This window comes from Ambystoma mexicanum, chromosome 1q (genome assembly GCF_040938575.1).
Source record: "Ambystoma mexicanum isolate Mex_15411 chromosome 1q, UKY_AmexF1_1, whole genome shotgun sequence".
Lineage (NCBI taxonomy): Eukaryota > Metazoa > Chordata > Amphibia > Caudata > Ambystomatidae > Ambystoma > Ambystoma mexicanum.
In genome coordinates, this window is record NC_090922.1 from 38,246,932 (window position 1) to 38,273,169 (window position 26,238).

Sequence of the window (26,238 nt, forward strand, 5' to 3'; positions counted from 1 at the left end):
AGAGTTCCTTCGTGGTAGCTGACGAACTTCAGGTAAGGATTTGGCTTATCCTACACTGTTCAATAAAATAAAGGCCAGAATGTAAGCTGCCTGTTCCGTTATTCAGGTGTGGCGAGAAAATATGAAGTTCAAGGAATTATGCCTCCGGCGGTAAAATTAGATAAGTCTATTGCGGTGAGGAGAGTTCCCCTTATTGTCCCATTGTCTCATCTTGTCGCAATGGAGACTGCGCCGACCAGTGAAGAGGAATAGAATCCCCGGCGGTAATCAGGTAAGACTATGGGGGTAGTTACTATTGCCTCTGTTTATTTCCTTGGCTTACCTTTGCTGTTCTTGTGTTCCCCTTAGGTGCCAGAATGCGGCGGAACATGCAGAAGGATGCAGTGGATCGTGAGGATGCTGCGAGGGCCGGTGAGTTCAGCGCGGTGCTGCAGCAGGCGAGGCGGCGCGCGTAAATGCTTCTTTCTTCTAGTTCGAAGGTGCGGTGGATCCAGAATCCAGGTAAGGATCGAAGGTTTGCTCTTATTCTAACCTTTCTCCTTCTGTTCCTCCCTTTTTCTAGGAGCTGCAGACTCGAGGCGGGCGTGGCAGAAGACTGGATGCAGGCTTGCAGACACGGTGAGCGTTACGCTGCTGGATGCAGAATAACGCGAAGCGTGTTCTGCTCTTCGGGCTTGGTTTAAATAGCCTCCAAAGTAGTCCCAGGTGAGTATTCTTCCCCAACCCCACCCGAGTAAAAAAAATAGTCCCTAGGTAAAATAGTCCCTTCCAAGCCTCATTTGGCTTGGAGCTCTGCAGCATGGTCTGCACCAGGTAAGCTTGTAGCATGGTCTGCATCAGGTAAGTTTACTCTATGAGTCTGGCGCCTATGGCGCCAGGACTGACTCTCCATATGAACCTGGCGCCATAGGCGGCAGGACCACACCCAAACAGCCCCTAACAGGGGCTTTTGGGCTTGCTCAAAACACCTTGATGCTTGCTTCCGGGGTTGCTGGACCTGGTCTGGTTCCCCGGGGGTAGTCATCATGACAGGGCAGTTGTGAGGGAGGATCACATGGGAGGGGACAACTACCGGGGAGATGTCATGACTTAATTGGAGGAAGAGTCACAGTGTTCCACCTTTCCCCATGAGGAAGATCCTCTGATAACTGAGTTCTTAAAGGTCTATTGTCATTCTAGTCACGCCCCCACCTTTCACTTAAACACCCACAACTCCAACATTGCACCTTTTGTTTCAAATGTGCCTTTGTGTGACATCTCTGAGAAAAACCACCCAGGAGTTAAAAGTCCAAAGAAAGTTATGGATTTCAACTCTCAGGTACTGAGATAATGAGGAGGAGGAGGAGGAGGAGGAGGACAAGAGTGTTTGTGCAGAGTGACAGGAGCTCCAAGTACAACATGCAGACAAGTTGGTTTTCCAAATCTTCAATGAGCGGAACATTTAAAGATGGCAACCGCACTATGGAGTTGAGCAGTACAGGAGGAGACGTTGCCATCCATGCTAGGTCACCTGAACGTGAGACACCCAGAAGGAGCTGGCGAAGCAGAGAAGGCTACCTGGACTGTGAGAGAGATGTCTTGTGCGAGCAAGAAGGACCATGGAGATGCCGGGAGCTGTGCAGAAGCTGCTGGAGGTCAGGCCGCTCAACGAGACCACAATCTTCACCGTGGGTCACAATGGAAAACTGGCGTGTGACCGCGGAGCCACTCTGGGTGCTGGAGGAGCGCCTGCACACTCTGAATTGGAAAGCGGGTGAAGAAGTCACACTGCAGAAGCGTGAGCAGCATCGGAGACACTGCAAGAAACCGATAAGTCTGCCCAAAGCAGCTGGGGACCCCAGGGCGTTCCAACAAGCACGCCAACAAGTGGTACAAGAGTGCTAATGCAGAAAAATGACAAAGGCAAACTTTGTTTGAATTCAGTCAAAGCAAAGTACCAAGGCAAGAGTCAATAAGAAGAATGTTTGAATGCAGACAAGGCAAAGTCTAAAGGCAAACCCCAATGTGGGGTGAGATGTTTTGAGCAAATGCGCTACTGTGAAACGCATGAGTGCTCTGGCAGATGAATACCCCAGGAAGCTGAATTTGTATCAAGGAACTGTGAAAAACATAAGAAGTCCTGGCAAGCGAGTATACCAGGTGGCTGAAAATTGTATAAAGATTACTGGCAGGGGAGTATAAAATATATAAAGCTACAAGAACTTCTACAGAAAGACTGTTACAGAACTTTTTGCTTGAATAAGAACATTGTGAGTCCTGTGAAGAAACAAAGGAACTGTTAGCTAAAGAGATATTTTTTGCCCTCCTGTTTAAGAATCCAGGGGAAGGGAACCACCCTTTGGATCCAAGGGTCTTTGCCATAGAGGACATTTTCATTGGAGTTATTCTTATACTTTTGGTTTTGAACACTTTCTCTAACATCAAGTTAAAGGCATTTCCTTGCACCTTTTTGTGTTTGTTTCTAAGTGTGAGGGTCAGGATAGGTCGTTTTGGGTTCAAATATGGCTTTTAGTTACTGACATCCTGACACAGACAGATCCTTAATTTTAGTATCTGGGTAGGGAAGTTCCTCGTTAGAATAGGGTTTGAGAGGCATTTTCACAACCCATTTTTCTATTTAATAAAAATGCCTTTAACCAAGAATACAACAACCTTGTGTCCATCTCTCATTTCTGACCTGTCACAGTCATTAGAGGGGATTGTATTACAAAGGAGAGTGGTATACTAAAAATGATTAGAGCAGAATTGTCGTAAAGTGAGGGATGTTGAAGCGGATGTGAGCAGCATTACTGACCCCGGTAAACAGGGCAGAATAAGGGAGGAGTTGCAGAAGATTAATAAAACTGCACTCAGGGAGATCACATTTTTTAAATAGGCGTTGTAAGGAACTCATGGTGGCAACAGTAAAGACAGACACAAGTGATCACAGTTCAAGGGTGTTTACTAAACTGTATAACGGGTCAGAAAAAAGCCTAATCTAAACCAAAATCTAAGATGGAAGCGAGCTGCGACCATCAAATAATAATAGGGCAGTTGTAGTGGCGTCTTGTCAAATAAAAAGGGCCTATACTAAAAATAGAACTATTGACAGTCCTTACAACTAAGTTACAAAGTCGTGTGGGATAATGTTCACAAGAAAAGAAAGAAGTGTTCATCAAATGGTAAGTCAGTATAATAGGGCTGGGCTTCCTTCCCCACGATTTCAGCACGGGACAAGGCAGGACCTTTGAGCAGGAGGTTACCATTCCTTTCAAGGTTGCCAGGACCTTCTGGGGCAGAGTCTCTTTCCTGCAAAGTCTCTTGCCTTAGAAGGCAGGCTGTACCATAACTAATAAGCAAAAACGAAAGTTCCTTTGTTAATCCTTCATTTCGGGCGATTGCTCTTCGGCCCTTTGGATCCACCTCAGCCGGGCTCTGATCCTTCTTGCAATGTTGGCTTCCCTCAATCGGGTTCACTGGGCGATTGCTATTCGCCCCTTGTATCACCCTCAGCCGGGCTTTGATCCTTCTGGCAAAGTTAGCCTCCCTCAATCGGGTTCACTGCGGCCTTTCACTTAAAATCATATTATTCAACAGTCAAAATGTCCTTTTAAACCATTATCCATTGTGTACATCCCAACGTCGGGCTCACCCTTGTCGTCACAATGCTCATGTTTACCCTTTATTCGCCAGCATCCCCCTGTCAGGTTCACATTTGCCAGTTTTACAGTTCGATCACTTTTCTCCAATATATCAAAGACTTTCGAGTGTACGAGGCGTTATGCTCGATCCTCGTAGGAACACTTTGACACTTCTCTCCGGCCTCGCTTGGCTTTCGTAGTTTCAACAAAACAAAATCTTGGCTTTCGTAGTTTCAACAAAACAAATACACAACCCAAAAAAGGTTTCAGCTTAAGTCCTTCAAATGAGCGCCCGCGACACCTGATCACTCTGATTCTGAACCTGTTACTAGGGTATTTAAAATTCGTTTACACAAGTTCTTTGTTCAACAAGGTTGCCGACTCCAACCTTGGGCCCAGCAAAGTTCGGTTTTACTATCTGTCTTCTCCGACTCACTGGCTGTGCTGAACTGTCGAAGTGTTCTTGTCTTGGGAGTCAAGGACAGCACCACAGCAGCAAGCGCTTCCTCCGCTTCAGCTATCAGCACGGTGGAGCCATGTGAGCCGTTGACACCTGTCACACCACACACCAGCTGGACTTCCCGGCCTTGAGTGCGTGTGCTGCTGGTGGCAATCTATGTGCAGGACTTTGATCATCCAGCCAGAAAAGCCTATCCACATACAAATCTGTACATTCTGTACATTCAGGAAATTGGGATTAAGGCCTGAAGAGTACAGAAAGGACACGGTCTGCTCCCGTCTATCGGCATCTGTCTGTTGCTAGGCCACCTGGTGAGTTCGTCATGCTTTTGTGCAGTTCTCTCCCTCTTTGTTTCCATCTTTTGCTCTCTCCCTCCAACCATGGTGCTTCTCCATCTCACCTATTTACTCAAACTGCTACTCTATCAACTATACTACCTTCCGCTCGAAGCCTGGAAGGAAAACTTCAAAAATGATCTCCTGGTCTACAATCCATGCCTGCCCATCACCGACTCCTACGTCAAAGCTTCTTCCAGGAAGACTGTCACCGACATCCTCTTTGTCGCTCCCTCCCCGTACCTATGAACTCCACATATGGTCTCTGCCCGCTCTTCTTGTCTCCCTTTAATGAAGGCACCAGATGGGAAGTACTCTTAGCTAGCTTTTCATCATCTAGGTGCATCATTAACGTCTATCATATTGACACTGTCATGGCCCAGTGTTCTCAACCCAACCTTCTCCTTCTTGATAGGCGTCTTACATCTCTCATCAACTTTCTCCCTTCTTCCGCCACTCGTCCGGCGGCCACACCCCGTCTCCACCTCTGATGGGTATACCATGTCCCTGTACCCATCATCGGAAGACCATCAAAGGTAGTAACCAGGTCCACCTTGCTACCCTCAACTCTCGCTCTGTCAAACGCGCTTCTGATATCTGTCTCCTTCTCGAAGACTTTGACCTCGACATTCTCGCCTTCACCAAGACGAGTTTCACTACGAGCTCGGTCACTGCTTTTGACACACTCCTGCCTGAGGGTTACAAGATCCTCTTCAAGCCCAAATACCTCCCCAAATACCTCCCTGCTGGAGCTCTTTGGTCTGCTAGCTCCAACTCTCTGCGAATCAGATGCTTCTCTAAGCAAAGAGGGGAGGTGTAGATGTCTCTCCTCCGCAGGAGCCTCCATCAGGAATGGTGTCCCTGCCCCTCTCAGGCTTGAGCCAGATCACCTTAAGTTCCGGAATCTCCTCAAGACCCTCCTTTTCTCCTCCTCCTTCACTCTCCCCCTCCCCGGCTAACACCTTCTTCTGTCTCATTGACTGGTTGTCTGGTTCCCTCAGTACTACAGGGCTCCAGGCCCCCACCCGCCCAGTCCCCCCCTTCCCTGCACTTACCTGCATTCCCTGGCACTTGCCCGCTGGCCTCCCCTTAGCACTTGCCCCTCGCCTCTTCCCCCTTTTCCCTTCCTACCTTAGAACTTGTTTTTGCGCAGACCGGTACTTCCCCGCCTCCCCCACATCTCTTGCACTTCTTGTTCAGCACTTCTGAATGTCACAAGGCCTAGTAGGATCCTTATTATAGCTTTCTCCCTGGTTTCCCCCACCTCCACCCCGCTTTTTTGTCTTGTGGCGCTTTGAAACACCATTTGTAGTATAGGCACCTTACAAATATCCAATAAAATAAAATAAAGCCCCAGGCCCATATCGCCTTACAGAATATTCTTACAAGGCATACTCTGTAGTTTTAATGCCACATATGTTGTGATGCACTAAAAATCAGGGGAAGGCTCTATGGGGGAGGCAGTAGTGACAGTACTGCTGAAGAATGGGAAGAACCCCACAGAGTGTGGATCCTACTGTCCAAATATGTGGGCAATAACATTTTGGCAAAAATCCTAGCCACTAGGCTACTTCCATTTACGATGAGATGTGTTAGGGCAGATGAAGCAGTGTTTGTACCAGGAAGGTCTACATCATACGGATTTAGGCACATTTTTGGCCTGATGTCTGCTGTTGATCATTCTGTCCCAGTGGTGGCAGCTCTACTTGATGCAGTAAAGGCCTTTGCTTCTGTTGTGTGGCCGTTCCTGTTTACTGTGCTTCCGAGGATGGGGTGGAGGGAAGGGTTTAATCACATGGTGTCTCTGCTGTATACCTCACTGGCGGCTAAGACAATGGACAAATGTACGTCCCGATTGGGTTAGGCAGAGGCACGAGTGCCCATTATCCCCACTGCTTTTTGCATTGGCAATTGAGCCTCTGGCTGAGCTGATAAGGTGAAAGCATATTTAAAAAGGAATACAATTATATTTGCACAAATGGGTTATATCCTTATATCCTTATATGATGATATGGATCTGTATACAAGAGATTAGATACAGAATCTCCAACCCGTTATGTTCAATGTACAGATGTTTGGGAGGGCGATTGACCTAAAGATTAATCCTAGGAAGTCGGTATTGTTTCAGATTACTGACACAGCAGCAAAACACCCAGATGGATTAGGGTTTCAATGGCATTTAAAGGAATGGTTCAGTCCAAATTTTTTTTTGCCCCTACGGGTCGGCCATGTGTTTTTAAGCCTAGGTCGCGCGATTTTAGAAAAATTTCCTATGGATCTTACCCGAGTTTGCATCGATTAAACGCACACGAAAACAGGCACCAGGGAGCTGCCATTTTGTGATAATCCTATCATTTCCCCCATCGCCCTGGCTGACTTGCTTTTGCGGCACTAAATGATATCCCCCGCCCCTGAGCCTGACATTATAAAAACATTCATATTCCCCGCCTCTCTCCGTGACATTACTGTGCTGCGTAGGCAAACGCGCCCAGTCGTCTTCTACGCGACTTCACACAGAACCCGGAAACCAACACAGATCAGCTCACAACACAGCGCGCCACAATTCGGAATATGAAACTGTACTTTAAAATCAAACAGCAAGACAGTAAATTTGGTAAAGTACATTTATTTGACATTAAATGTTTATAGAATATTCTGCAATTGCCATATGAACTCCGAATGGCATTCATTTTCTTTTATCTCTATCTGCAAATCCTTAAAATTTTATCGTGAGTCACGCGCTGTTCATTTATGGTACACAGGGTGTTGGTTTTCTTTCATAGAGGCACTTTTGTTGCACATTGAACCGCAAGGCTGTTCCATCAAGTAGGCACTAGGCCAGCGTAAAGGTTGATATGTTGCTTCTAGCTGCTAGTACCGCGTAAGGGCATATGGGCCCTTGGCGATCGTCCCATTAGATCATCAGAATGGTGCAGTTGTTTACATTAAGCTGCAGCTGGCGGATGAAGAAACCGTCTGCCGGGGTCTGAAACTGGTGGCAGGGGCAAAATGGAAGGATTTTTTGAAAACATAAAATTTATAATTAGTCTCGCCAGCCGATCTTTATTAATATTATTCATTTTATTTATTACAGCCGAGCTGAAACTATTTGCTTTCAAGGATAGTGCAATGGAGTATGTTCGGCTCTAAAATCAATGCGAAAACTAACAAAATAAATCGAGGTTGGTACACAATGAGAAACGACTTTTTGTCTACATGCCTGTGGAATGTGGACCTGCATGCCCATGTGCCCGCTACAAGGTAGATCCCACAAAACTTTTCAAAGCTCTTCATTCATTTATTCATGCATCCATTCATTAATTTCTTCATTCCGGTATAAAAGCATCTAAAGAGTTACTTACATTATATTTGCAATTTCCATTGTGTCTCTGCGTAATGCAGTCCGTAAATCCCACTGTGCTCTTGACAACGATTTTTCGTATACTGAACTAACATGAAACTCGGTCTAGTTTAAGAATTTTCTGCCTTATCGTCTCAAACGTTATTGCACCCCCCAAGCACCCCTTCAAATGAAGTTCTTTCTGCATGGTCCCCGTATCTCAAGGTCACAAAACAATAGAACCTTATACTGCCAGTGCAAGTTGTGGGCCTCTTCAGGGCGCGAGCTGAAAATCAAAGCCGCTGACCTTCACTACAAATTAGCATACATTCTTTCTTTGCAACATCCCGTAGTAAAGCCATCTGTGAGAACTTGAAGTTTCAAATCCATCTATGTAGTGCGCCTCAATGTGCAAATGCGAACTGACTTCTCTCCCATTTGCAACGGCTCGCTAGGCGCGTTCTAAGGCCCCAATTTTGTCCTTGTTGTCTGCGAGCTTTGAAGCCCCAAAGAACCATAACTATTGAGACTTTTAATTTTTACCCGAGGAGTTGAGTTGAGTTGAAAGTGAGATTTATTGTTTGTTTGTTTTATTATTTGCAATACGCAAGGCTCCCCTCGGTTAACAGTGCCCAGCATTTATAAGAGATTGCGAAAATTAGTTACATCAACAAAGATATATACATACACATATAGACAAGGTCAGCAATATGAGGTGAATAGAGCGAGAATTCAAAGATGACACCCAGGTAGTTCGGCACCCAGGATGGTGAAGGTAGGGGTTAGGGTTAGCGTACTTTGTATGCACACTGTACAATAAAATGTATTTACAAAAAGACAATCGTATTACAATTATTTAAACCGGGATTTGTACTTCACAACCAGCTCTCCTTTGGGAGGACATGGCACAGTGGCAATGTTGGGTGGCAATGGATCAGTGCTCTGCACAGAAACATTAAAAATTCCATATCTGTGCTTCTCTAATACAGCAACAATAAGGCTTTTGACAAAGTCGAACTCCATTTCCTCATAGACTGGTTTGATCACCCATTGCTTACTTCTTTTTGAAAAGGCCTTAGTGTAGCGAGGCATCCTTACATTACCCTTAGTCCTAGATTGTTCACGGCCGAGATTCTCGTTATGGGCCAAGACGGCAAGTAGAGTCCTATGTCTCATGCACTGTATGCTGAACTGCAAGCGCTTTGGCCTGTAGTTTAGGCACATATTGTGGAACACCTCCAAACCTCCTGTGTGACCGAATTCTGTCAATCCTTGATAGAGTTTTATCGAAAACAATCTTCTCAATGGCTTTGTGTGTAGGTGAAGATGGAACCAACCACTTCTTCTTCCATGCCTCCACTGGGGACAAAGGGCCATGTTCACATTGGTGGAAATGTAGGTTTTCTGACCAGCGGTGCACGTTGGTACAGTGGTGCATCAGTGACCGCCATTTTTCAAGTAGTATTTCCACTGACCCTTCACAAGTTTTGGAGCTCCACCAAAGATGGTTGCCGATAGACTGGGACCACTCTGAAATACTTTCCAAACCTTTTTTTTCCCCTGCAGCCGAGATTTTCTTATTGATTGATTTAGCAAGATGCCATACTTCAAATTGATGTTTAATATGTGGGAACTGCTCTCTCATTGTCTTGGCAATTGAAACGTGTCTGTCCGTGGCTATGAGGTCGGTGTGCATTCCCCTCGATTGTAGATATTCCACTGATTTTATAAATCCTAGTTTCTCCATGGCCACTGAGGATGTACATTGTGTTACCTGCACGACCACCAAATTCACAATTTTCTTACTATCCATGTCCTGAAAGTGGTAGGTGCAGTACTTGGCAGAAAATCCAGGGCTGTCGCACTGTCCATCGCCAGCTAGCCTGAATCATTTGCCTTCGAATGTACTTGCTAGAGACAATTGTTCAATTTTCCAAGCATCACTAATGGCCGGAAACAGATAATCATGTTGGTATTTGTAGTACTGCGTTTTTTAAATGAAATGGAGTCCCACAAACTGAAAGAAAGACTCTAACTTTCTAAAACTGGAGCCACTAAAAAGTGATGCAGCTGCACACAGTAGATTGCCTGCTGGCAGTTTCCCCAGCATCGGTTGTGCAGACCATGAGAACGTATGATGTAGTCTACAGGCGGCATGTATTGTGACGTTACTGCCTTGTTTTTGACGAGTCACATGAATCAATGGCTTCCCACATACTTTCCCTCTGACGGAATGCCCACATTTCAGCCTACTTATAATATCCATCAAACAACTGTCGAATACTATGTATTTGCCCTCTTTCATTAGACTGTCATCCTGCGTCAAAGTTGTTTCGGCCTGTGACGTTGAGGACATATCACCACATCTGAAAGAAATATCGCTGCTATCAAGTTCTGATGCGTCAGTGAATGCTGCTGCTGGTTCATTCTCTGTCATTTCAACATCTGCTACCTCAGCATTGATGGAAGAACACAACAATGTCGACCGCTTTTTTGGTGGCAATTTTTTGGCGGGTGTAGATTGTGTGAATTGATCTGCAACTACTTCAGATCTATCTTCAATACTTCCAGTATCATGTTGTTGCGGCGGTGCGGTCGTACTGTAGCAATGGTCCAATAAAACTTTGCTGGATTCTCCGGACACATTCATTTCATGTTCTGGCCATTGGACATGAGCATCGCGAGTCTCAACATGCCGCGTCTGAATTAATAGTTCATCCATAGTGTAAATGGTCTGGCAAGCAACATCTCTCATTCGCTTCACTGTCTGTGTTTGTATAGTTGGTAGACCCACGGGTAACTAGAGGACAGATTGGAAAAGGGATGTTCAGTTTAAACACAAGATAAAATATAGTACAATTGACTGGAAAAAAACAAAATAGTCCCCAGCACAAAAAGTGTTCTAAAGTTATGAACTGTTTGTAACTAACCTTATTTTGGTTTCTTTTCTTTACAACTTTTGTGACTCGACCTTCAACATCTGCACGCTGTTGCTCTGATACGTATCCGCATGTCTCCCCTTCCTCTTGCGCTGCAAAGACTAGATTTTCTGTATCCGCATAGACAGCACGGAATGAGGCTCCATCGACTCCCTGAAACATAGTATTTTGATTACTGTGTATCAAAATATTGTTAGCGTAAAACGCACGTGAGGACGAACACACATGTACATCTCAATAGCCAAACACGATTTAAACATTGTGTGGAACAATCAAACGACAAGTATTTGAGCTCTGATGACCTAGTTCGATGGAGATGTCAGTATCCATACCTCTGGCTCTACATGGACTGCCACGAATGATTGTATTGAAGAGCAGGCATCAGCAACTCCCTGAAACACAGTACTTGGGTTAGTATGGTTTTCAATATCGTAAACATAACACACACTTGGGGTCGACGGCACAGGTACATATAAAGAGATAACCACAAATGTTGCATTGTCTAAAAGAATCAAGGAATATTTAAAAATGATCAGATTTAATCGACTTATTTCTCCGATTTCTTTACATCTGCATCATCTAAATGGGATCTTGTGATTGTAGTGGAAGCTCCATCATCTCCCTGAAACACAGTACTTGCGTTAATAGGGAAGAAAGTATAGCAAATGGAATCACGTTATATGATCATGCTCGATGGAGCTGTCAGTATCCATACCTCATGCTGCTGAAGAATATCTAGGGCTGTTGTCAATGTGGTGCGCACTTCCGAAAGCTGTTGCGCCGATTCGTATCCGCATGGTCCCGCTTCCACCGGAATTACTTGAATGTCAGGCTCCGCATCAAGTGCGTGGGTTGAGGATTCAACAACTGCCTAAAACATAGTATTTGCATTAGTAAGGCTTACAATATTGAAAACACAACACACGCTTGGGGTCGACCGTACCGGTACATATCAACGGCTAACCACAAATGAAACATGGTGTAGAACAATCAAACGACGAGTATTCCAGTCCTGATGATCACGGTCAGTTGAGCTGTCAGTATCCATACCTCAGGCTGCTGAAGAACATCTAGGGCTGTTGTCAATGTGGTGGACGCTTCAGCGGCTCCCTGAAAGACAGTACTTGCATTAGTATGGATAACACTAATTATAACTGAAAACAAACACCAGGGGACGACAACTAAGGTGTATATCAAATGGAAAGCACTAACCATACAATTGGTAAAATAATCACACGATACATACAAACTATTACTTGACATGCATAAAACAAGTCTGTAGCGGAATAGCCAAGTATGATTACCTGATACGCGCTAGAAGTGGTTGATAATAACTGCGAGCATGTGACGGAAGTAGAATGTTCTTGCTTCAGATTCAAGGGATAGTCAAGAAGTTGTAAAGGTACATTATTGTTTGATAATGAAATGCCAATATTTAAAATTGCCATGTAAGGAGACAGAATACTTGAGTAATGCGCAATATAGCACAGTTCCCTGTGCCCATATATAGATTTCGTTTGTGGGTTATGAAATCTAAAAATAATATATTGATAAATGTCATTATTTAAAAAGCTATACACTCATATCAATGTCGAAAGTATTACAAATTGGAAACAACACCTAAAATATCAATGAATCCATTCGGCTACCTACACACTACCGCAAGGCCTAAAGCTAAAAACTGACACTTGACTCACCAGTGGCGGATTAGAGTGGGAATAGCGTTTGCGAGCAATTTTCGTGTCGATCGCCGTTTATTCTTCTTTGTTGCCCAAGATGTGGTGTACATGTTCGAGGGAAAGTGCCGGCTGCAGATGCGGTATCGATCACCCCTCTTGTCTTCAAAGACTTATTGGACTCTACTTTCCAGCTCATCCAGTGGATATCCGCAATGTCTGACCCATTCTCTTATTCGATCAACAGTTTTCGGGAACACATTGTCAGGAATAAGGGCTGGTGCCGCCGGGGAGTAACTAAGTTTGCTTATTAAGCATTGGTAAAGAGAACTACATTTCCCAGCATTCCGGGGAGGACCTGTAGTTCAGCGCGAGTTGCCGCGCGTTGCCAGCTGCAAGTAATGAAGGGCAGCAAAAAGCCAACACGCTCGCAACCGCAGGTGTGGCTTATTTTGTGTTCCTGGATGGGTGCGGTCGGAGCGAGACGTGAGCGAAGCTTTCCTTACAGCCCGTAAGACTTTGGAGCAAGACGAAGCTGGCGGACTGGCTGGCAGTTGTTACAGCGTTTTCTTCAGACTCCGAGTGGTCCCTTGGGGCCGCTCGGAGCTCAGATAAGTAATGGGTACATTACGCTGGTAAATACTGGGAGCAGGAGGAATGCGGGCGGGCTGGCTGACATTGGTTACAGCAATTTCTTCAAACTCCGAGTGGTCGCGTGGGGCCGCTCGGAGCTCAGATAAGTACTGGGCACATTACGAGGTTACAGCAAAGTGTGTGTTTTCAGTAAATCCTTGTTAAGGACTTCGATGCTTAATACTCGTGTGTTTAAAAGGCACACGGCAGAGTGCGGACCATGTTGAGGGTTGCTAAATCAGCAACATACGTTACAGGAGATTCAGGGTTAGGGGCTGTTTAGGCACAACAGTGATCTGTGTCCCTGTCGGGGCATGTACATTATGGCTATATGTGTTCAGTGTTGCTTCAGCTTGCCCAACGGGCCATGTGTCATGTATTTCATGTATGGAATCTAATTCCATTGTTGGTGTTCATCTATGCTTGCTATATGTTTATCTTGTTACATGTTCACATGTATTAAGGTGTGTTTATACGATTTGGCGGTAGGCTGGAGGCAATATAAATAGCGCATATCCTGTGTTTGGTTTAGTAAAAGAACTAGATAAGGAGATTTTTCCCTGTGCTTCCCCTTTCCTATCCACATTAGGAGTTCCCTAACCCTCTATCCGGTGTTCCTACATCCCTACCCTATCCACAACCTCTTCCTAACTCCTCTTCCCCCCATTGGCTGCCACGTGGTGTCCTGTGTCTATAATCAGGCGCCTGTGCCAACCACGGGTGGAGGGTCGAATTCATTCGGCTTCTGTGGTTCGGGGGAGAGTGTCGATTCCTCTCCTCCATTATTGTGTGCATACTGACACACATGAATTGTAGTGCCTTCAGATTTAACATGGGTCTTCGAAGGGCAACAGCTAATCGAACAGGCAGGCATTGTTGAAAATTCTGAAAAGTAAATATCAAGATTATTATAAAACCTTGATGAATAAAAATGTCATAACAAAGTAAATGAACCATACCATGCTCAATGCAAGGTTTGTTTTGGTCGCCGGAACTATACCAGTTCATCATGTGCGGCTTAGTATTTGCATAAGTTACAGAAATGTTTTAAATTATGTGACTAAACTCTGAACATGTGACTCGTCCCTTGGATATTCTGTCTTGCACGAAAAGGAACCATGCTTACATTATAGACTGGACCCCCGAAGGATACAATTCGATGACAATTGACACAGATGAAAATAAATCGATCTATTGATAGCATAACAATTGAAACTCAAGTCAAAAGCAATGAGACCAATGACCATAGCTCTATTGGGTACTGTAATAGCAAATAGATTGAAATGTAAAAATGACCGAATATGACTAGGATACTTACCTTGACCAACAAACAGTTGGATTCAGCAGGCCGAGCAGTATGTTGCAGGAGAACAGGTAGATGGCCACAGGTAGCACACTGACGAGTTTGCTCGAAGCGGTCACAGATAGCATGGCGACGAGCAGATTAGCATAGATCTCAGTGCTTCTCAGGTAGAAGGTTCAGGAGTTCACTTGCAAAGCACAAAGATGTTCTCATGAGACATTATCAAGTGGTTTATAAAGTATTAGAAACAGGGGTGTGTTTGTGAATGAATGACGTGTGTATGTCGTGGTATTATGTTTATTGCAGGGGGGCGGCCTGCCTCTGGGGAGGCCTGCCTGGAGACACGGGGTCTGAGGAGGCCATGTGAGCGATGGCCCCTGGGGGTGGGATACCTTTTGAAGTGTACATGCTGTTTGGCACCTTGGCCGTTTGCGCCCGTCACAGCCCCCCATGCCAGCGCTCATCCCGGGTGCGAACCGCCTTTGATAGAGGGGGGTGGGATGGATGGGCCGGTGGGCGTGCAGATAAGGCACAGGAAGACTGCTGAATGGAGACACACTTATGTGGATTGCAGGGGGGTGGCCTGCCTCTGGGGAGGCATGCCTGGAGACACGGGGTCTGAGGAGGCCATGTGAGCGATGGCCCCTGGGCGTGGGATACCTTTTGAAGTGTACATGCTGTTTGGCACCCTGGCCGTTTGCGCCCGTCCCTTGCCCTTATGTGATGTTAACTTTGCATGACATTCGCGTAGATGGGAACACTGAGCAGGACACAGGGCATCCATTTTTGTACCCCCTTTCCACTCCATTTTGGTGACCAGGCCTCACTGCGATAGTACAGCGCGCAGAGCACATGGCCCACAGCCTCGTTCCCACTCTGACTGGAAAACTCCAGAGGTATTTGCAACAGCTAATAAATGTAACACATCACTTTCTGAGATCACGGTCCTGCATGTGCACCGGCCTGAACCAAGCACATGGCTCGTTCATCTCCACAAACGTGTCCTTGCCCAAGCACCCTCGCCAGTGGAAAGTTACTGCCATTCTGACCCTGTGTCCCTGCAAGGTATTCTCTTCATGTGCCAGACCACTGACCACGCCATGATGGCCACCTAGCAGATCCCCAACTAACATTAGACACCTACTGCAGTATATCGTTGCCTATCAATAACAAATGCCACATATCGGAGATTCTTGTGAGCACAGACCCACACTTCAAACACTGTATTATAGTGGTCAAGACCCTTGACCTAAGGCCTGTATAATCCAATGTTCATTGATAGTATTGATATATGTGGGACCTTTATAGAGACATAACTGACTGAAAGACTTTGAACAAGTGTTATTTAGTGGATGCATTATTGATAATATATTATGTTAGCTTAGACAGTGACCACCCCGCTTCACAGCGACCTGAACTTCACCCATTCCGAGCACAGGTGTCTGACGTCCTTCCTTGAATGGAGACACATTTGATTGATTTAAAAAATCAAAACAACCGTTGTTAAAATATATGTGGTGTTTTATTTTGTAGCTTATTTTGATGACACAAAAATACAAGACTTTACACATTGTACAGTTCAGGTTGCAGCACAGCGAGAGAAAATTCCCTGACTGACCGCTGTCACTCGGGAACGTTTCTCTTATGGCACGAACTGCACAGGGGGGTATCACTCTTCGAACGCGGTGTCCAAGCCTCCCGTGAAGCCACAATGTAAAGGAACTATAGGCCATCAGCCTGTACCACCTGTGAAAAGGTATGAAACAAACTGTTTTTAAATGACCAAGATAAGTTTAATAAACGTTTGTTGTCAATGACAATTCTTGTAACTAATGGCATTCTGCTCGGATAAATGCTATCTAGTCACTGCACACTATTGAACGACTTTCATGCGTTACAATGATATGTATATGTAATTTTGGATATAGTAGAAGACCATGAAATAGGAGTGGCATGACAAGCAGAGTATACTTACTCGTTACTCGGATTACGAGGACAAACAGTTGCGCGAAGTTCGTGCATAAGCACCATCATTATCCTCAACACGGACCGTGTGAGGCAGGCTGCCCTGAAGTCTGGCACCTCGGTGATGCATTGCGGTCTTGGCTCGCCTTCCGAAATGTAGGCCACGCATCCCAAGCATTCACAGCAGCAGCAGTTCTCCTCCGCGGTCGGCATTAGCTTGCACCGATTGCATGTGCACCAGGTGGAAACACTGTCCATGCGACTAGGTCCAGTGTCTTCATCCATTGATTCATCCTGCCAACTGCTGTCCGAAGCCCCATCGTTTTCGTGTGTTTCCCTTTCCAGTAGTTCCTCCTCAGTATACTCGGGCTTGTACATGTAGGGCATTATTGTATCCATTGTGTGTTGCACAAACTAAAATAATTGATAGCGGTGGTACTGGTCTCTATCCACACGGACTACAAGCAAGGAAGGTAGCTGACCAGAGCACAGAAACGAGTCACAGAATACTCAAAGTAAAACAGAGAGGGGAATGGAATCGAAAATCTGCTGCTGCTACGTTGTGAAACGGTCTGTTTATACTTCTTGAGGAAAGAGGCGTCCTGCCATTTCCATGGCGACACGTCATTAGCTGAAGCGCAGCGAATGTTGACACGAGACGTGCTTTGGCATTGTGAAATGGGCGGTACGCGTCTGCTGACGACAGGCTCAGGGGCGGGGGATATGATTTAGTGCCGCAAAAGCAGGTCAGCCAGGGCGATGGGGGAAATGATAGGATTATCACAAAATGGCAGCTCCCTGGTGCCTGTTTTCGCGTGCGTTTAATGGACGAAAACTCGGGTAAGGTCCATAGGAAATTTTTGTAAAATTGAGCGACTTAGGCTTAAAAACACATGGCCGACCCGTAGGGGCAATATAAAATTTTGACCGAACCATTCCTTTAACTTCCACGAGATATTTGGGAATAGAACTGTCCAGGTTGCTGCAATTCTTTGGAAAAAAACTATGGCAAAGCACTGGAGCAAGCAAAGCTGACGGTGGATGAGGCTTCCACTTTCTCTTTATGGCAAGATTTCCCTGGTTAAGATGACGTTGGTACCAAGATTTTTGTATATCTTTCTAAATGTACCCTCCCTGGCACCGGGGTCGTTTTCTGAACGCTCAAAACTGTGGTATCCGTGTTTATATGGGCCAGTAGGCAGCCGCGGGTATGCTAGGGGAAATTAATTGCGCCGCTGGAGCGATAGGGATTGGCACTCACCGATTTTTAAACATATTGCTTACCCACCCAGGCCAATATCTGTCTTTTTGGTACGACTCTACCCCGAATAGTCCGCACATTCAAACAGAGAGAGCACTGGTGCACCATCGCTTTTGAGGGCGTTTGTACGGCATGGTCAGGGAATATAGTACAATGCACATGCAAAGCATGGCGCAAGCTGGGTCAGAGGATGGGAGATAGGTCTCCCTCACTGTGGAAAATATTTATGTGAATCACATGCAAAGTTTGGGGTGGGCAAAGATGTTTCCTCTTGGAATGTTCTTCATGTTAGGGGTGTTCAAAGAATTGGGGGGAGGACTGCCCCACTTCCCATTTTCCTATACATCAGACTTCAACGTAACTTGAAAGCGGTGTTCCACACCTTTCCTAAATCGCCAAAGGCTTTGCCCCTGCTGCACTTTGCAATAGAGGCTGAGGGCACGGAGTGATTGGTGTCTAGAAACATGCCTGTGTTATTGATAGAAAGGTGGGTTGGTCAGCTACAGCACATCTGAAATGGGAAGAAACGTTGGGAAACCCGATATCGGAGGAGGTCTGGCGCTACTGCTGTAAGAAACCAAAAAAGTAGCCCTAAATAGCCAGTATACATGGCTGCATTTTAAATATTTACATCAAGTTTACCACACATAGGGGAGTCCTGAGTAGATTCTTTCCAGACAGGCCTGATGGATTTCGCGAGATGCTCTCCCTCCCCCGCCACCTTTCTGAATCTGGCATGGCAATGCCCACCTATTATGGCCTATTATGGCCTACTGGGTCGAAGTGTTTCAAGTCCTAGGGGTAGTTATCTTGGAGCACATGGATCCTAACCCTCTGGTAGCATTATTAGGGTACACGAAAGAGGTCACCGGGCATGCAAGGCGACTCGCTGGATTAATGTTAGTGTTAGCGAAAATACTGGTGTCTTTGGTATGGGTGTGAGAAACCAGAAGGTGTCTCACCCGCTAGTCCCCGGGGGTCTCTCTCTCAGGTAGCCAGGGCACGGCCATCACCTTTGGATCCAGACCCTGGGGGTAGACCAATGCACAAAGATCACCTGGGTGAGGGGTCTTCGGGGAGTGGGACACCAGATGGAGAGATGCGGTATCCCTCCCCCTTTTAACACCTTTACCCCATCCTACCAGGTAGGATACTTAGAGACTTTACCCCCTTTCCCTACACAAACACTTTCACACGGACAGCCCGCTCTGGGAGAAAACAGACTCACACCCGAGCATTACACCTGATATGTCCCAATACTGTGGTCAGGGAATTATTGTTAATGACTCACACCTGACTTCCCTTAAGCTTCCCTACATGGATAAAAGGCAGAGCACGAGAGCACACTATGAGCGAGGCAAAGCATACAGAGGAATATTGTTTTCCAGACGGCAGCAGAACGAGGGGAGAAAGATGGCAAACTGAGAAGGGAAAGCAAGGAGGGAGATACCCTTGACCTTTCACTGAGAAACCGTTACTTTTCAAAAGCCTTCAGATTGGAAAGCGTAAGGCCAGAACACCAGACTAAAGTACTGTTTCCTCGTGGTAGAGAAGCAAGAGTGTGTACGAAGCTCGAACGTGCCGCCTTACCCCCTGCTGAAAACGTGGGGAAGTGAAGCCAACTGCTCAACTATCCTGACATATTATTTTGTGAACACTTTTCTTCTTGAATACACTTTTGTCCCGTACCATTTGTATTTAGAAGTAAGGATTGGCAATAGGTTTATTAGTATAGGCCCTTTTATTTTGACAAAGACACGACTAGGACTGCGTCATTGTTATTTGATGGTCGTAGCTTGTTCCCATACTTAGATTTAGGTTTAGATAGGCATTCAAGCAGCCCGTTGAAGTTCAATAAACACCCTTGAACTGATCACTTGTATTTGTCTCCACTGTTTGATACCATGCCTTCCTTACATGGGGTAGAAGGGTAACAACCACAAAGGACTTGTAGTTGAAAGATATTGCTTACTGTTTTCATATGGAAGCAGAATACAGGCTTATTACGCTTGCAAATACATGTCCCATTGGCATCTGGTGCCCTAATAAGCAGTATCTGATGGCAATGCAAGAACATTTGCCTGGGGGTTCAGAGGCTGAACCTGATGCTGATGCGGTTTGAAAACTAGTGGTATGCAGTAATATATATATATATATTGATGCATATTCACTGTCCTGTGGATTTTTGAGGCTTTCTTGTATGTTGTTGTATAAAAAATGTAAAAGATTGTTTTAAAAAAACACTGTTATGGGGAAAAGAGAAAGAAATAGAAAGGAGCACAACAACACAAATTGCAGAGTTCCATGTCATTTAATCATGTTTCCACTTAAGAGTCAAGTCACTTACCGTGACAGCTCCAGAGTAGTAAGGGCACAAGGAACTGGATAAACATTTACAGTCGTTAATCCTGAAAAACAATAAAAATAATTTGCAAAAGGAAAAGTTGTCACCATCAACAGGTTTTTTTCAATATTATAATTTGATAACATATCAAATGTGATTCTTTCAAATGAGCAGACAAGATGATGCCACATTCAAATTCCATAGAAAACATTTTTGGAAACAAAACAACAATATTCAATGCCCCAGTACCAGTCTGCCTCACCATGAATCTATAACGAGCATCAATCAACATTATTTTTTAAGAATTAAGTTGATGGGGATCCTGTGCAACCCACCGGTTGCAGAATAGAAATGACCAGCAAACCAAATATTTAATTGAAATATAACATAATAGGTAAATGGAACATAGTTCATATTCAAATTAAGGTTTGTGCTGTGTAATACATTCAGAATTTAAATAGACTGGGGAAGGTGAAATAATTATGGATTTCTTCCTTCGTCTTATGAAAGGCATTGTGACTGGTTCATTGGTTTGACCCTGTCAAGCGGGAGGGTGATAGTAACCCCTCTCAAGCTGGGGTAGGTGGCCTACTAGGGCAACGGAAAACTAGACCCAGCCAAGAGGTTGTGTTGGGGGGTTCCCTGTCCCTGCCTCCCGAGGATGCATGGTGCTGCATGTGTACATTTGTGCCACTGTTTCTGCCCCAATGCCCATTAGTCTCAGTTCTGCTCGGATCTCTTGTTCTATTCTTTCAGATGATTCTCAAGAAGTTACTGCTACCAGCCTGCACCAGACTCTTCAAAACCTGGCCTGGATTGTGGAAACAGCACAGCATAAAGAAAAAATGGGACTACAGGTACCATAATGCACCTAGGCCCAACTAAAAAGACCCAGCCTGATACAGGAGGAACAGACTAGTTACCCAAGTGGGAATGATATAGTATTCCCACACAATAGCTAAATAGGTGGCCAAACACCCCCCTCCCCCATGTACCCCAATCAGGCTATAGGGGAGGGGACCCCCCTCACCTGAAACCCCTTGAAGGTAAATACTTCCTTGATCAAGGAGGGAAAAGGAGAAACAACTATCACAGGGGCCCAATGGCACAGATGAAGGCTAAAAGTGGGGTAGAGGTCCTTATGAAGATTTCCAGAGGAAGTCCCAGCCCACAAGGGGATAGCTCTGACAAAGATTGGTCCAGGGAATCAGTTGACTTGAGTAGCCATAGAGGAGGGAAGCTTCTAGGCAGGAAGAGGAGGGCTATAAAAAGCTAGCAGAGTCAGTTTACAGCGATTGAAATACAGGTTAGTTCAGAGAGAAGGCAAAGAAGGACCCAAAGACCAGAGAAGAGGATGTAGCAGCTAGAAGAGTGGTTGGAGGAGACTTGAGTGCTTACAGAGAGGTAAGGGCATGGGGGTCAGAAACGGGTACCAATTAGGTATGAGTGAGAGAGTCGTTGGAATTCATTTTGGAATGTAGAGTAGGAGGTGGGTTGAGAGCAGGAGTGAGTGGGGAGAGGAACGCGAGAAACAAAAGGGTGCAGGAGAGCAGAGGCATGGTACTGGTGAGGAGTGAGCCTTGGAGAGAAGCGGATAGATCAGAAGGGAATTGGTGGGTGGGGACAGGAGAAGAGAGGGAGAGAAGACCAGCAGATGGAGTGTAGAGAACGGTAAGAGTCCAGGTGGGAGCCCGGAGGGATACGGGGGGAAGACAGGAGAAGTGATAGAGCAATGAGAACAGGAGGCAGACAGAGAGCTGAGGGTGGAGAGGAGACATGTGAGTAAGGAAAATGTTGTGAAACTAATCTCAAGGAAAAAGGGCACAGGGACAATCAGATCACCCAGCTTGGTCACAGAGAAACTACCTGAGGTGTCAGAGATGCCACAGCCTTTAAGGCCCTCCCTAGCACAAGCATAGACCAGACAGTAGGGGTACCTGGACTTGGGAAGTGGGAGCCCCCTCGAAGGTTGAGGAAAAGGTGTGCCAGCATCCCACCTAAACTGGGAGCCTCAATAGCCTGTTTTTGTAATACAATGGGCCTCATTCCGAGTACGGCGCCAACCAATGGCGCTATTAAAGCCTTGGTTGACTCCGTATCCGGACCGGCAGCGCCTTGGTGGATGGCGGAATTACCGCCCCATTCCAAGGTTGGCGGGGTGGTAATTCCCCATTCACCAAGGCTCTTCCCCATTCCCAAATGAGCCCCCATAGTGCTCAATGGGAATGGGGAAGATGCAAATAACGGTGACCGTTCATTACGGTCACCGTTATTGGCTTGGAGGCCCCTTTGCGCCCTCGACTTTAACACCTGCTCAAAGCAGGCGTTAAGGGCGAGGGCGCAAAGGGAACTCGGAGTATGGCGGTAAGGGATTACCGCCACCGGTCTCGTTACCGGTGGCCGCTATCCCTTAACGCCATACTCGGAATGAGGCCCAATGTCTATAATACAAACTGAAAACATAGTGGATTCCTCCCGTGACTCAATGAGCACCTTGAGAATGCATACTCTGAGACGAACCAAGTGGTGATTATCTCAGTGTTGGTAATCAGCATCATTGAGACTACAAACATCAGGCTACAAACACTTATTCGGGGGGAAATATTATGCAGAAGACAACGTTGTTGCACACGTGTGGCTCATGATTGCCTATGAATTATTCATTGTAAGTTATGAGCTGGTAAACCACAGTAGTCCACTTGCCAAAAGGAAGCAGGAGTTTGGCGATTAAAGCCCACTTAGAAATGCATGTCAATTTGAAATATCCTAGTCACACACCCAAAAACATTGCAATAATGTGCAATCTGTGTAATACCTTTTGCCAAATTGGAATAAAAGGAATGTAATGCACATGAGTAGATAACCGGAATCAGTGTCCACTGGAAAAGATTACAACACAAACCATGAGATGTGGAACGCTGTTTTGGACACATGGATCTACACAAGAGGTGGCATTCAAGCCTTGCCTGCAATTAATGTATCTAAAAGAAAGATAATCAAATATCTGTTCTTACACATTTAATAAATGCAGGGGACATTTACCAAATGTCGCTTAGTATCAACTCTACCTGAGGCTGCAAAAAGGGAACGCTGAAAAGCTTTCTAAACAATTATTGATCTAACATATGAATTCCAACTTGCCTATTTTCTTCTAGCACTACATTTACATGCTTTGGCAATTTCTCAAAAGAGTGCAATTCGACGTGATAGAGGATTCAAGAAGTTCATTCAAATTAATATTGTCAGGAGGGCCGGAAAAGTAAGCTTAGTCATTGGTGACAGGGGAAAATGCAAATGCATCTACTTTCAGAACGATAACGTGAAATGCCACTATGTCAATATCATTTTATGATAATATGTCTTTTAAACTGATAAGAAATAGGCCTCAATTAATATGAAAAAGGGAATCCATCTTGAATAATGTGAATGCAGGCAGAATAGAAACAAAAAGTTTTAGAGTCCTGCATTTGTTTTACGAGGCATTGATTTTGCTGCATTTTTTTGTTTGTTCTGAGTTTTCTCTTATAAGAAGGTCTAGGAATTTCAATTTAGACACTGCATGCAGGGAATCAATAAATGAGATCAGGGAACTTAAATTCCCAGCATGAAGTATTTCTCGAACCAGACTATCAATATTTATAGGAATATTGAAGTCAGTTCCCAGCATGCCCTCATTCTCCTTTCAGGGATTTCTTCACTATGCTTTAAAACATTCTCTCCTCCTCATCAATTCGCTACTTGTCTTTTTCCCCTGGCATCTAGGACAATTCTCTCTCAGTTTCAGTCAGCAACAACTCCTTCCATTGCCAGTCTGATTGACTAAAGGCACTCTACCCAAAAGTTCCAACATACACAGTTTCTCTTTTTACCACTCTCAATGCACTAGGAAATGTCCTCCTCTGTTCCATCGGTTAGCGTTTCTCTAATCTGTCCGATTCAGGTGGGCTTTTCTGGTGCCTCCATCAGGTACTTCCCTCTGACCTCTGTGGTGCTCTGGCACACCACACAACGTCACATGCATGAGCTATGCATGAGAGTAGAATGAGCCTGGGTGCTGGAGACAATCCCCCACTCTATGATTCACAGTATTTCTCGGACTGAACCTCTGTATGGTCTCAAGTCTTCTGTTGATCCCTTGGTTGTGACATCCCACACAACTGCAGGTCTTCAAATTCCTGTTTCTTTAAGGCAAGTCTCTCCACCATTGTTTCTTGATCAGTTGGTTGAGTCTCAGGTTTGATTCCCAACAGAGTTCTCCTGTTGGCTATACATGCTTCGGGTACTTGCTGCAGTTCACTGCGTTAGACATCAGCCAGCTCTGCTCTACTCTGCCTTGACTCCTGCACCAGGGAGGATCTTTTCAATCTTTCTCACATAGCAGCTCTATCAGGACATCCCCCCTTTTTTTCAACTGCATCACGTGTTCATGGCCGCAGAAAAAATACTGTGGGTTTCTTGTTCCTGTGGTCGAGGAGAGTACTTCACACAATAGGATTGGTATAGCATGATTTTTAACACTAGGGATACAAAAATAAGGTAAATATAATATGTAAAAGTGCTGAATGACATCCCTTCGCCTTGCAACACCATTTGCTTTATAGGCGCATTATAAATACCCAATAATTAAATAAGGCCGGACACCCCAGCACAGCCAGAGTTCAGGCATGCTCCTCCTACCACTCTACGACATCCAGTAAAGAATTGCTCCATCCATCAATGTTTAACCCTTTTGTGAACTCCAGGGATTAATCAAAGCCTATCTCATCAACAACACATCACCAATAAAATAAATATTCATCCAGGATCTCCTCACCAACACAAACTGATTTGCGATTTACTACACAGACTTTAATAATCTCCTATATTTTTCTCCTGACCTTTATCCCTAAGAGTTTAAAATTGTCCATAAAGACTGCACCAACAGGACAGACAGACGTCATCATTTTCAAAGAACATTTCAACACAAGGTTAAAAAAGGTCCTCCATTATCAGAATATGAATCACTACTACTTAATTGCTTGTCTAACACCAGCTTTCTCTTGTGCGATTCTTCCCATGTATAGACCACTCTGCACCATATCCTTTCTCCAAACCCTCTCTCACCCATTAACCCTTGTAATCCTCACTTGCTCACAACCTACTAGTCCTAGTTGATTTCAATCTCTTGCTTGAATCTATTCTGCTATCTGAAACCAAATCTTTAACCCAGTTAGTTCAAGGCCCCATACATTCTGCTGGTTACACGGCTGGTGTACTATTTAGTCTCAATGTCTCCAATTTCGTCTCCTCCCCCATTACTTTTGCCATGGTCCAACCATTACACAATACCCCTAAACATTTCTCTATCTGAGAAGTCTTGACGGCACAGATAGGAGACACAATTAACCACCCAGAGGAAATAGTCCCATGTCACATTCAGATATTTAATAAATACCCATTACAGCCAAATCAAGAATCTCAACGTTGTCATATCATACAGTCCATTAGTTCTCCATGACATCTAAAAACATTTTATTACAATGTTGGACCAAACCATCAAAATCAAAACTATACAAATCAACAAAATCAAACTCTTTGCAAAAATGGTATATACCCGAACTAGCCAAAAAAAACATTGGTATCTAGAAAGATGGAGCAGACAGTACTATCCTCAGGGCACAGCCTCCTGGATAAGAAAGCTATTTAACACTATAGCAAACTCCTAAAACCCAAAACATCAATTTTTGCCAATGGTAACATATGAACACTAATACATCAAAATAACTTTACATTGTCCTCAACAATCTTTACAGGGTGAACAACCAAGTTATAGCTTAAGTGTACTCATCAGTACAGCTATGTATTATTTCCACCAACATTAGTACCATTTGACAAAACATTACAATCATTGCTTTTCCCGATTCGGGCACCCCAACAGAAATGTCTCCTCACACGCACAGAGCAACGTCCTTCACTTATCTCGACAAAAAAATTCCTTTGCCAAAAATCTGTGAGATGTTTATATTAACATACTAAATCTCAACAGTATTTTTTATTATGGTGTTTTATACCACGCACTGCTGCCATTTTCATGGCTTCTAGGCGCCCAGACGGATCTGAAAAGGAAGGTGGGTCTGGGGAGGGGGGGGGGGGGGCGGGGTTGGTTTGAGTTAGTTCCTAGGATTGAGAGTGCAAGGCGCAAGAGAGCTTTGGAGAAAAACCGGTCACTCTGTACTGGCATTTTTTATTTATTTTTATTTGATATAGCGCACCCAGGCCTAGGGATCTATGCGCTGTTCTTACAGAGGAGGACACAACAGTACAGGTTACATAGTTACATATAGGTATGTTTTTAGTTGATCAGTTTTGTGTGCTGTTTGGTG

General features: G+C 44.9%; 1 protein-coding gene across 2 annotated transcripts in view; it reads right to left on the reverse strand.

Annotated features, from left to right (window-relative positions):
* The window catches only part of PHLPP2 (PH domain and leucine rich repeat protein phosphatase 2), a 1,504,106-nt gene that overhangs the window by 801,005 nt on the left and 676,863 nt on the right, over positions 1 to 26,238 (reverse strand). For both annotated transcript variants that reach the window (XM_069635467.1, XM_069635468.1), the window contains exon 10: positions 19,880 to 19,940. In XM_069635467.1, coding sequence (XP_069491568.1) covers positions 19,880 to 19,940 — 61 coding nt within the window. The remainder of the gene's footprint in view (positions 1 to 19,879; positions 19,941 to 26,238) is intronic.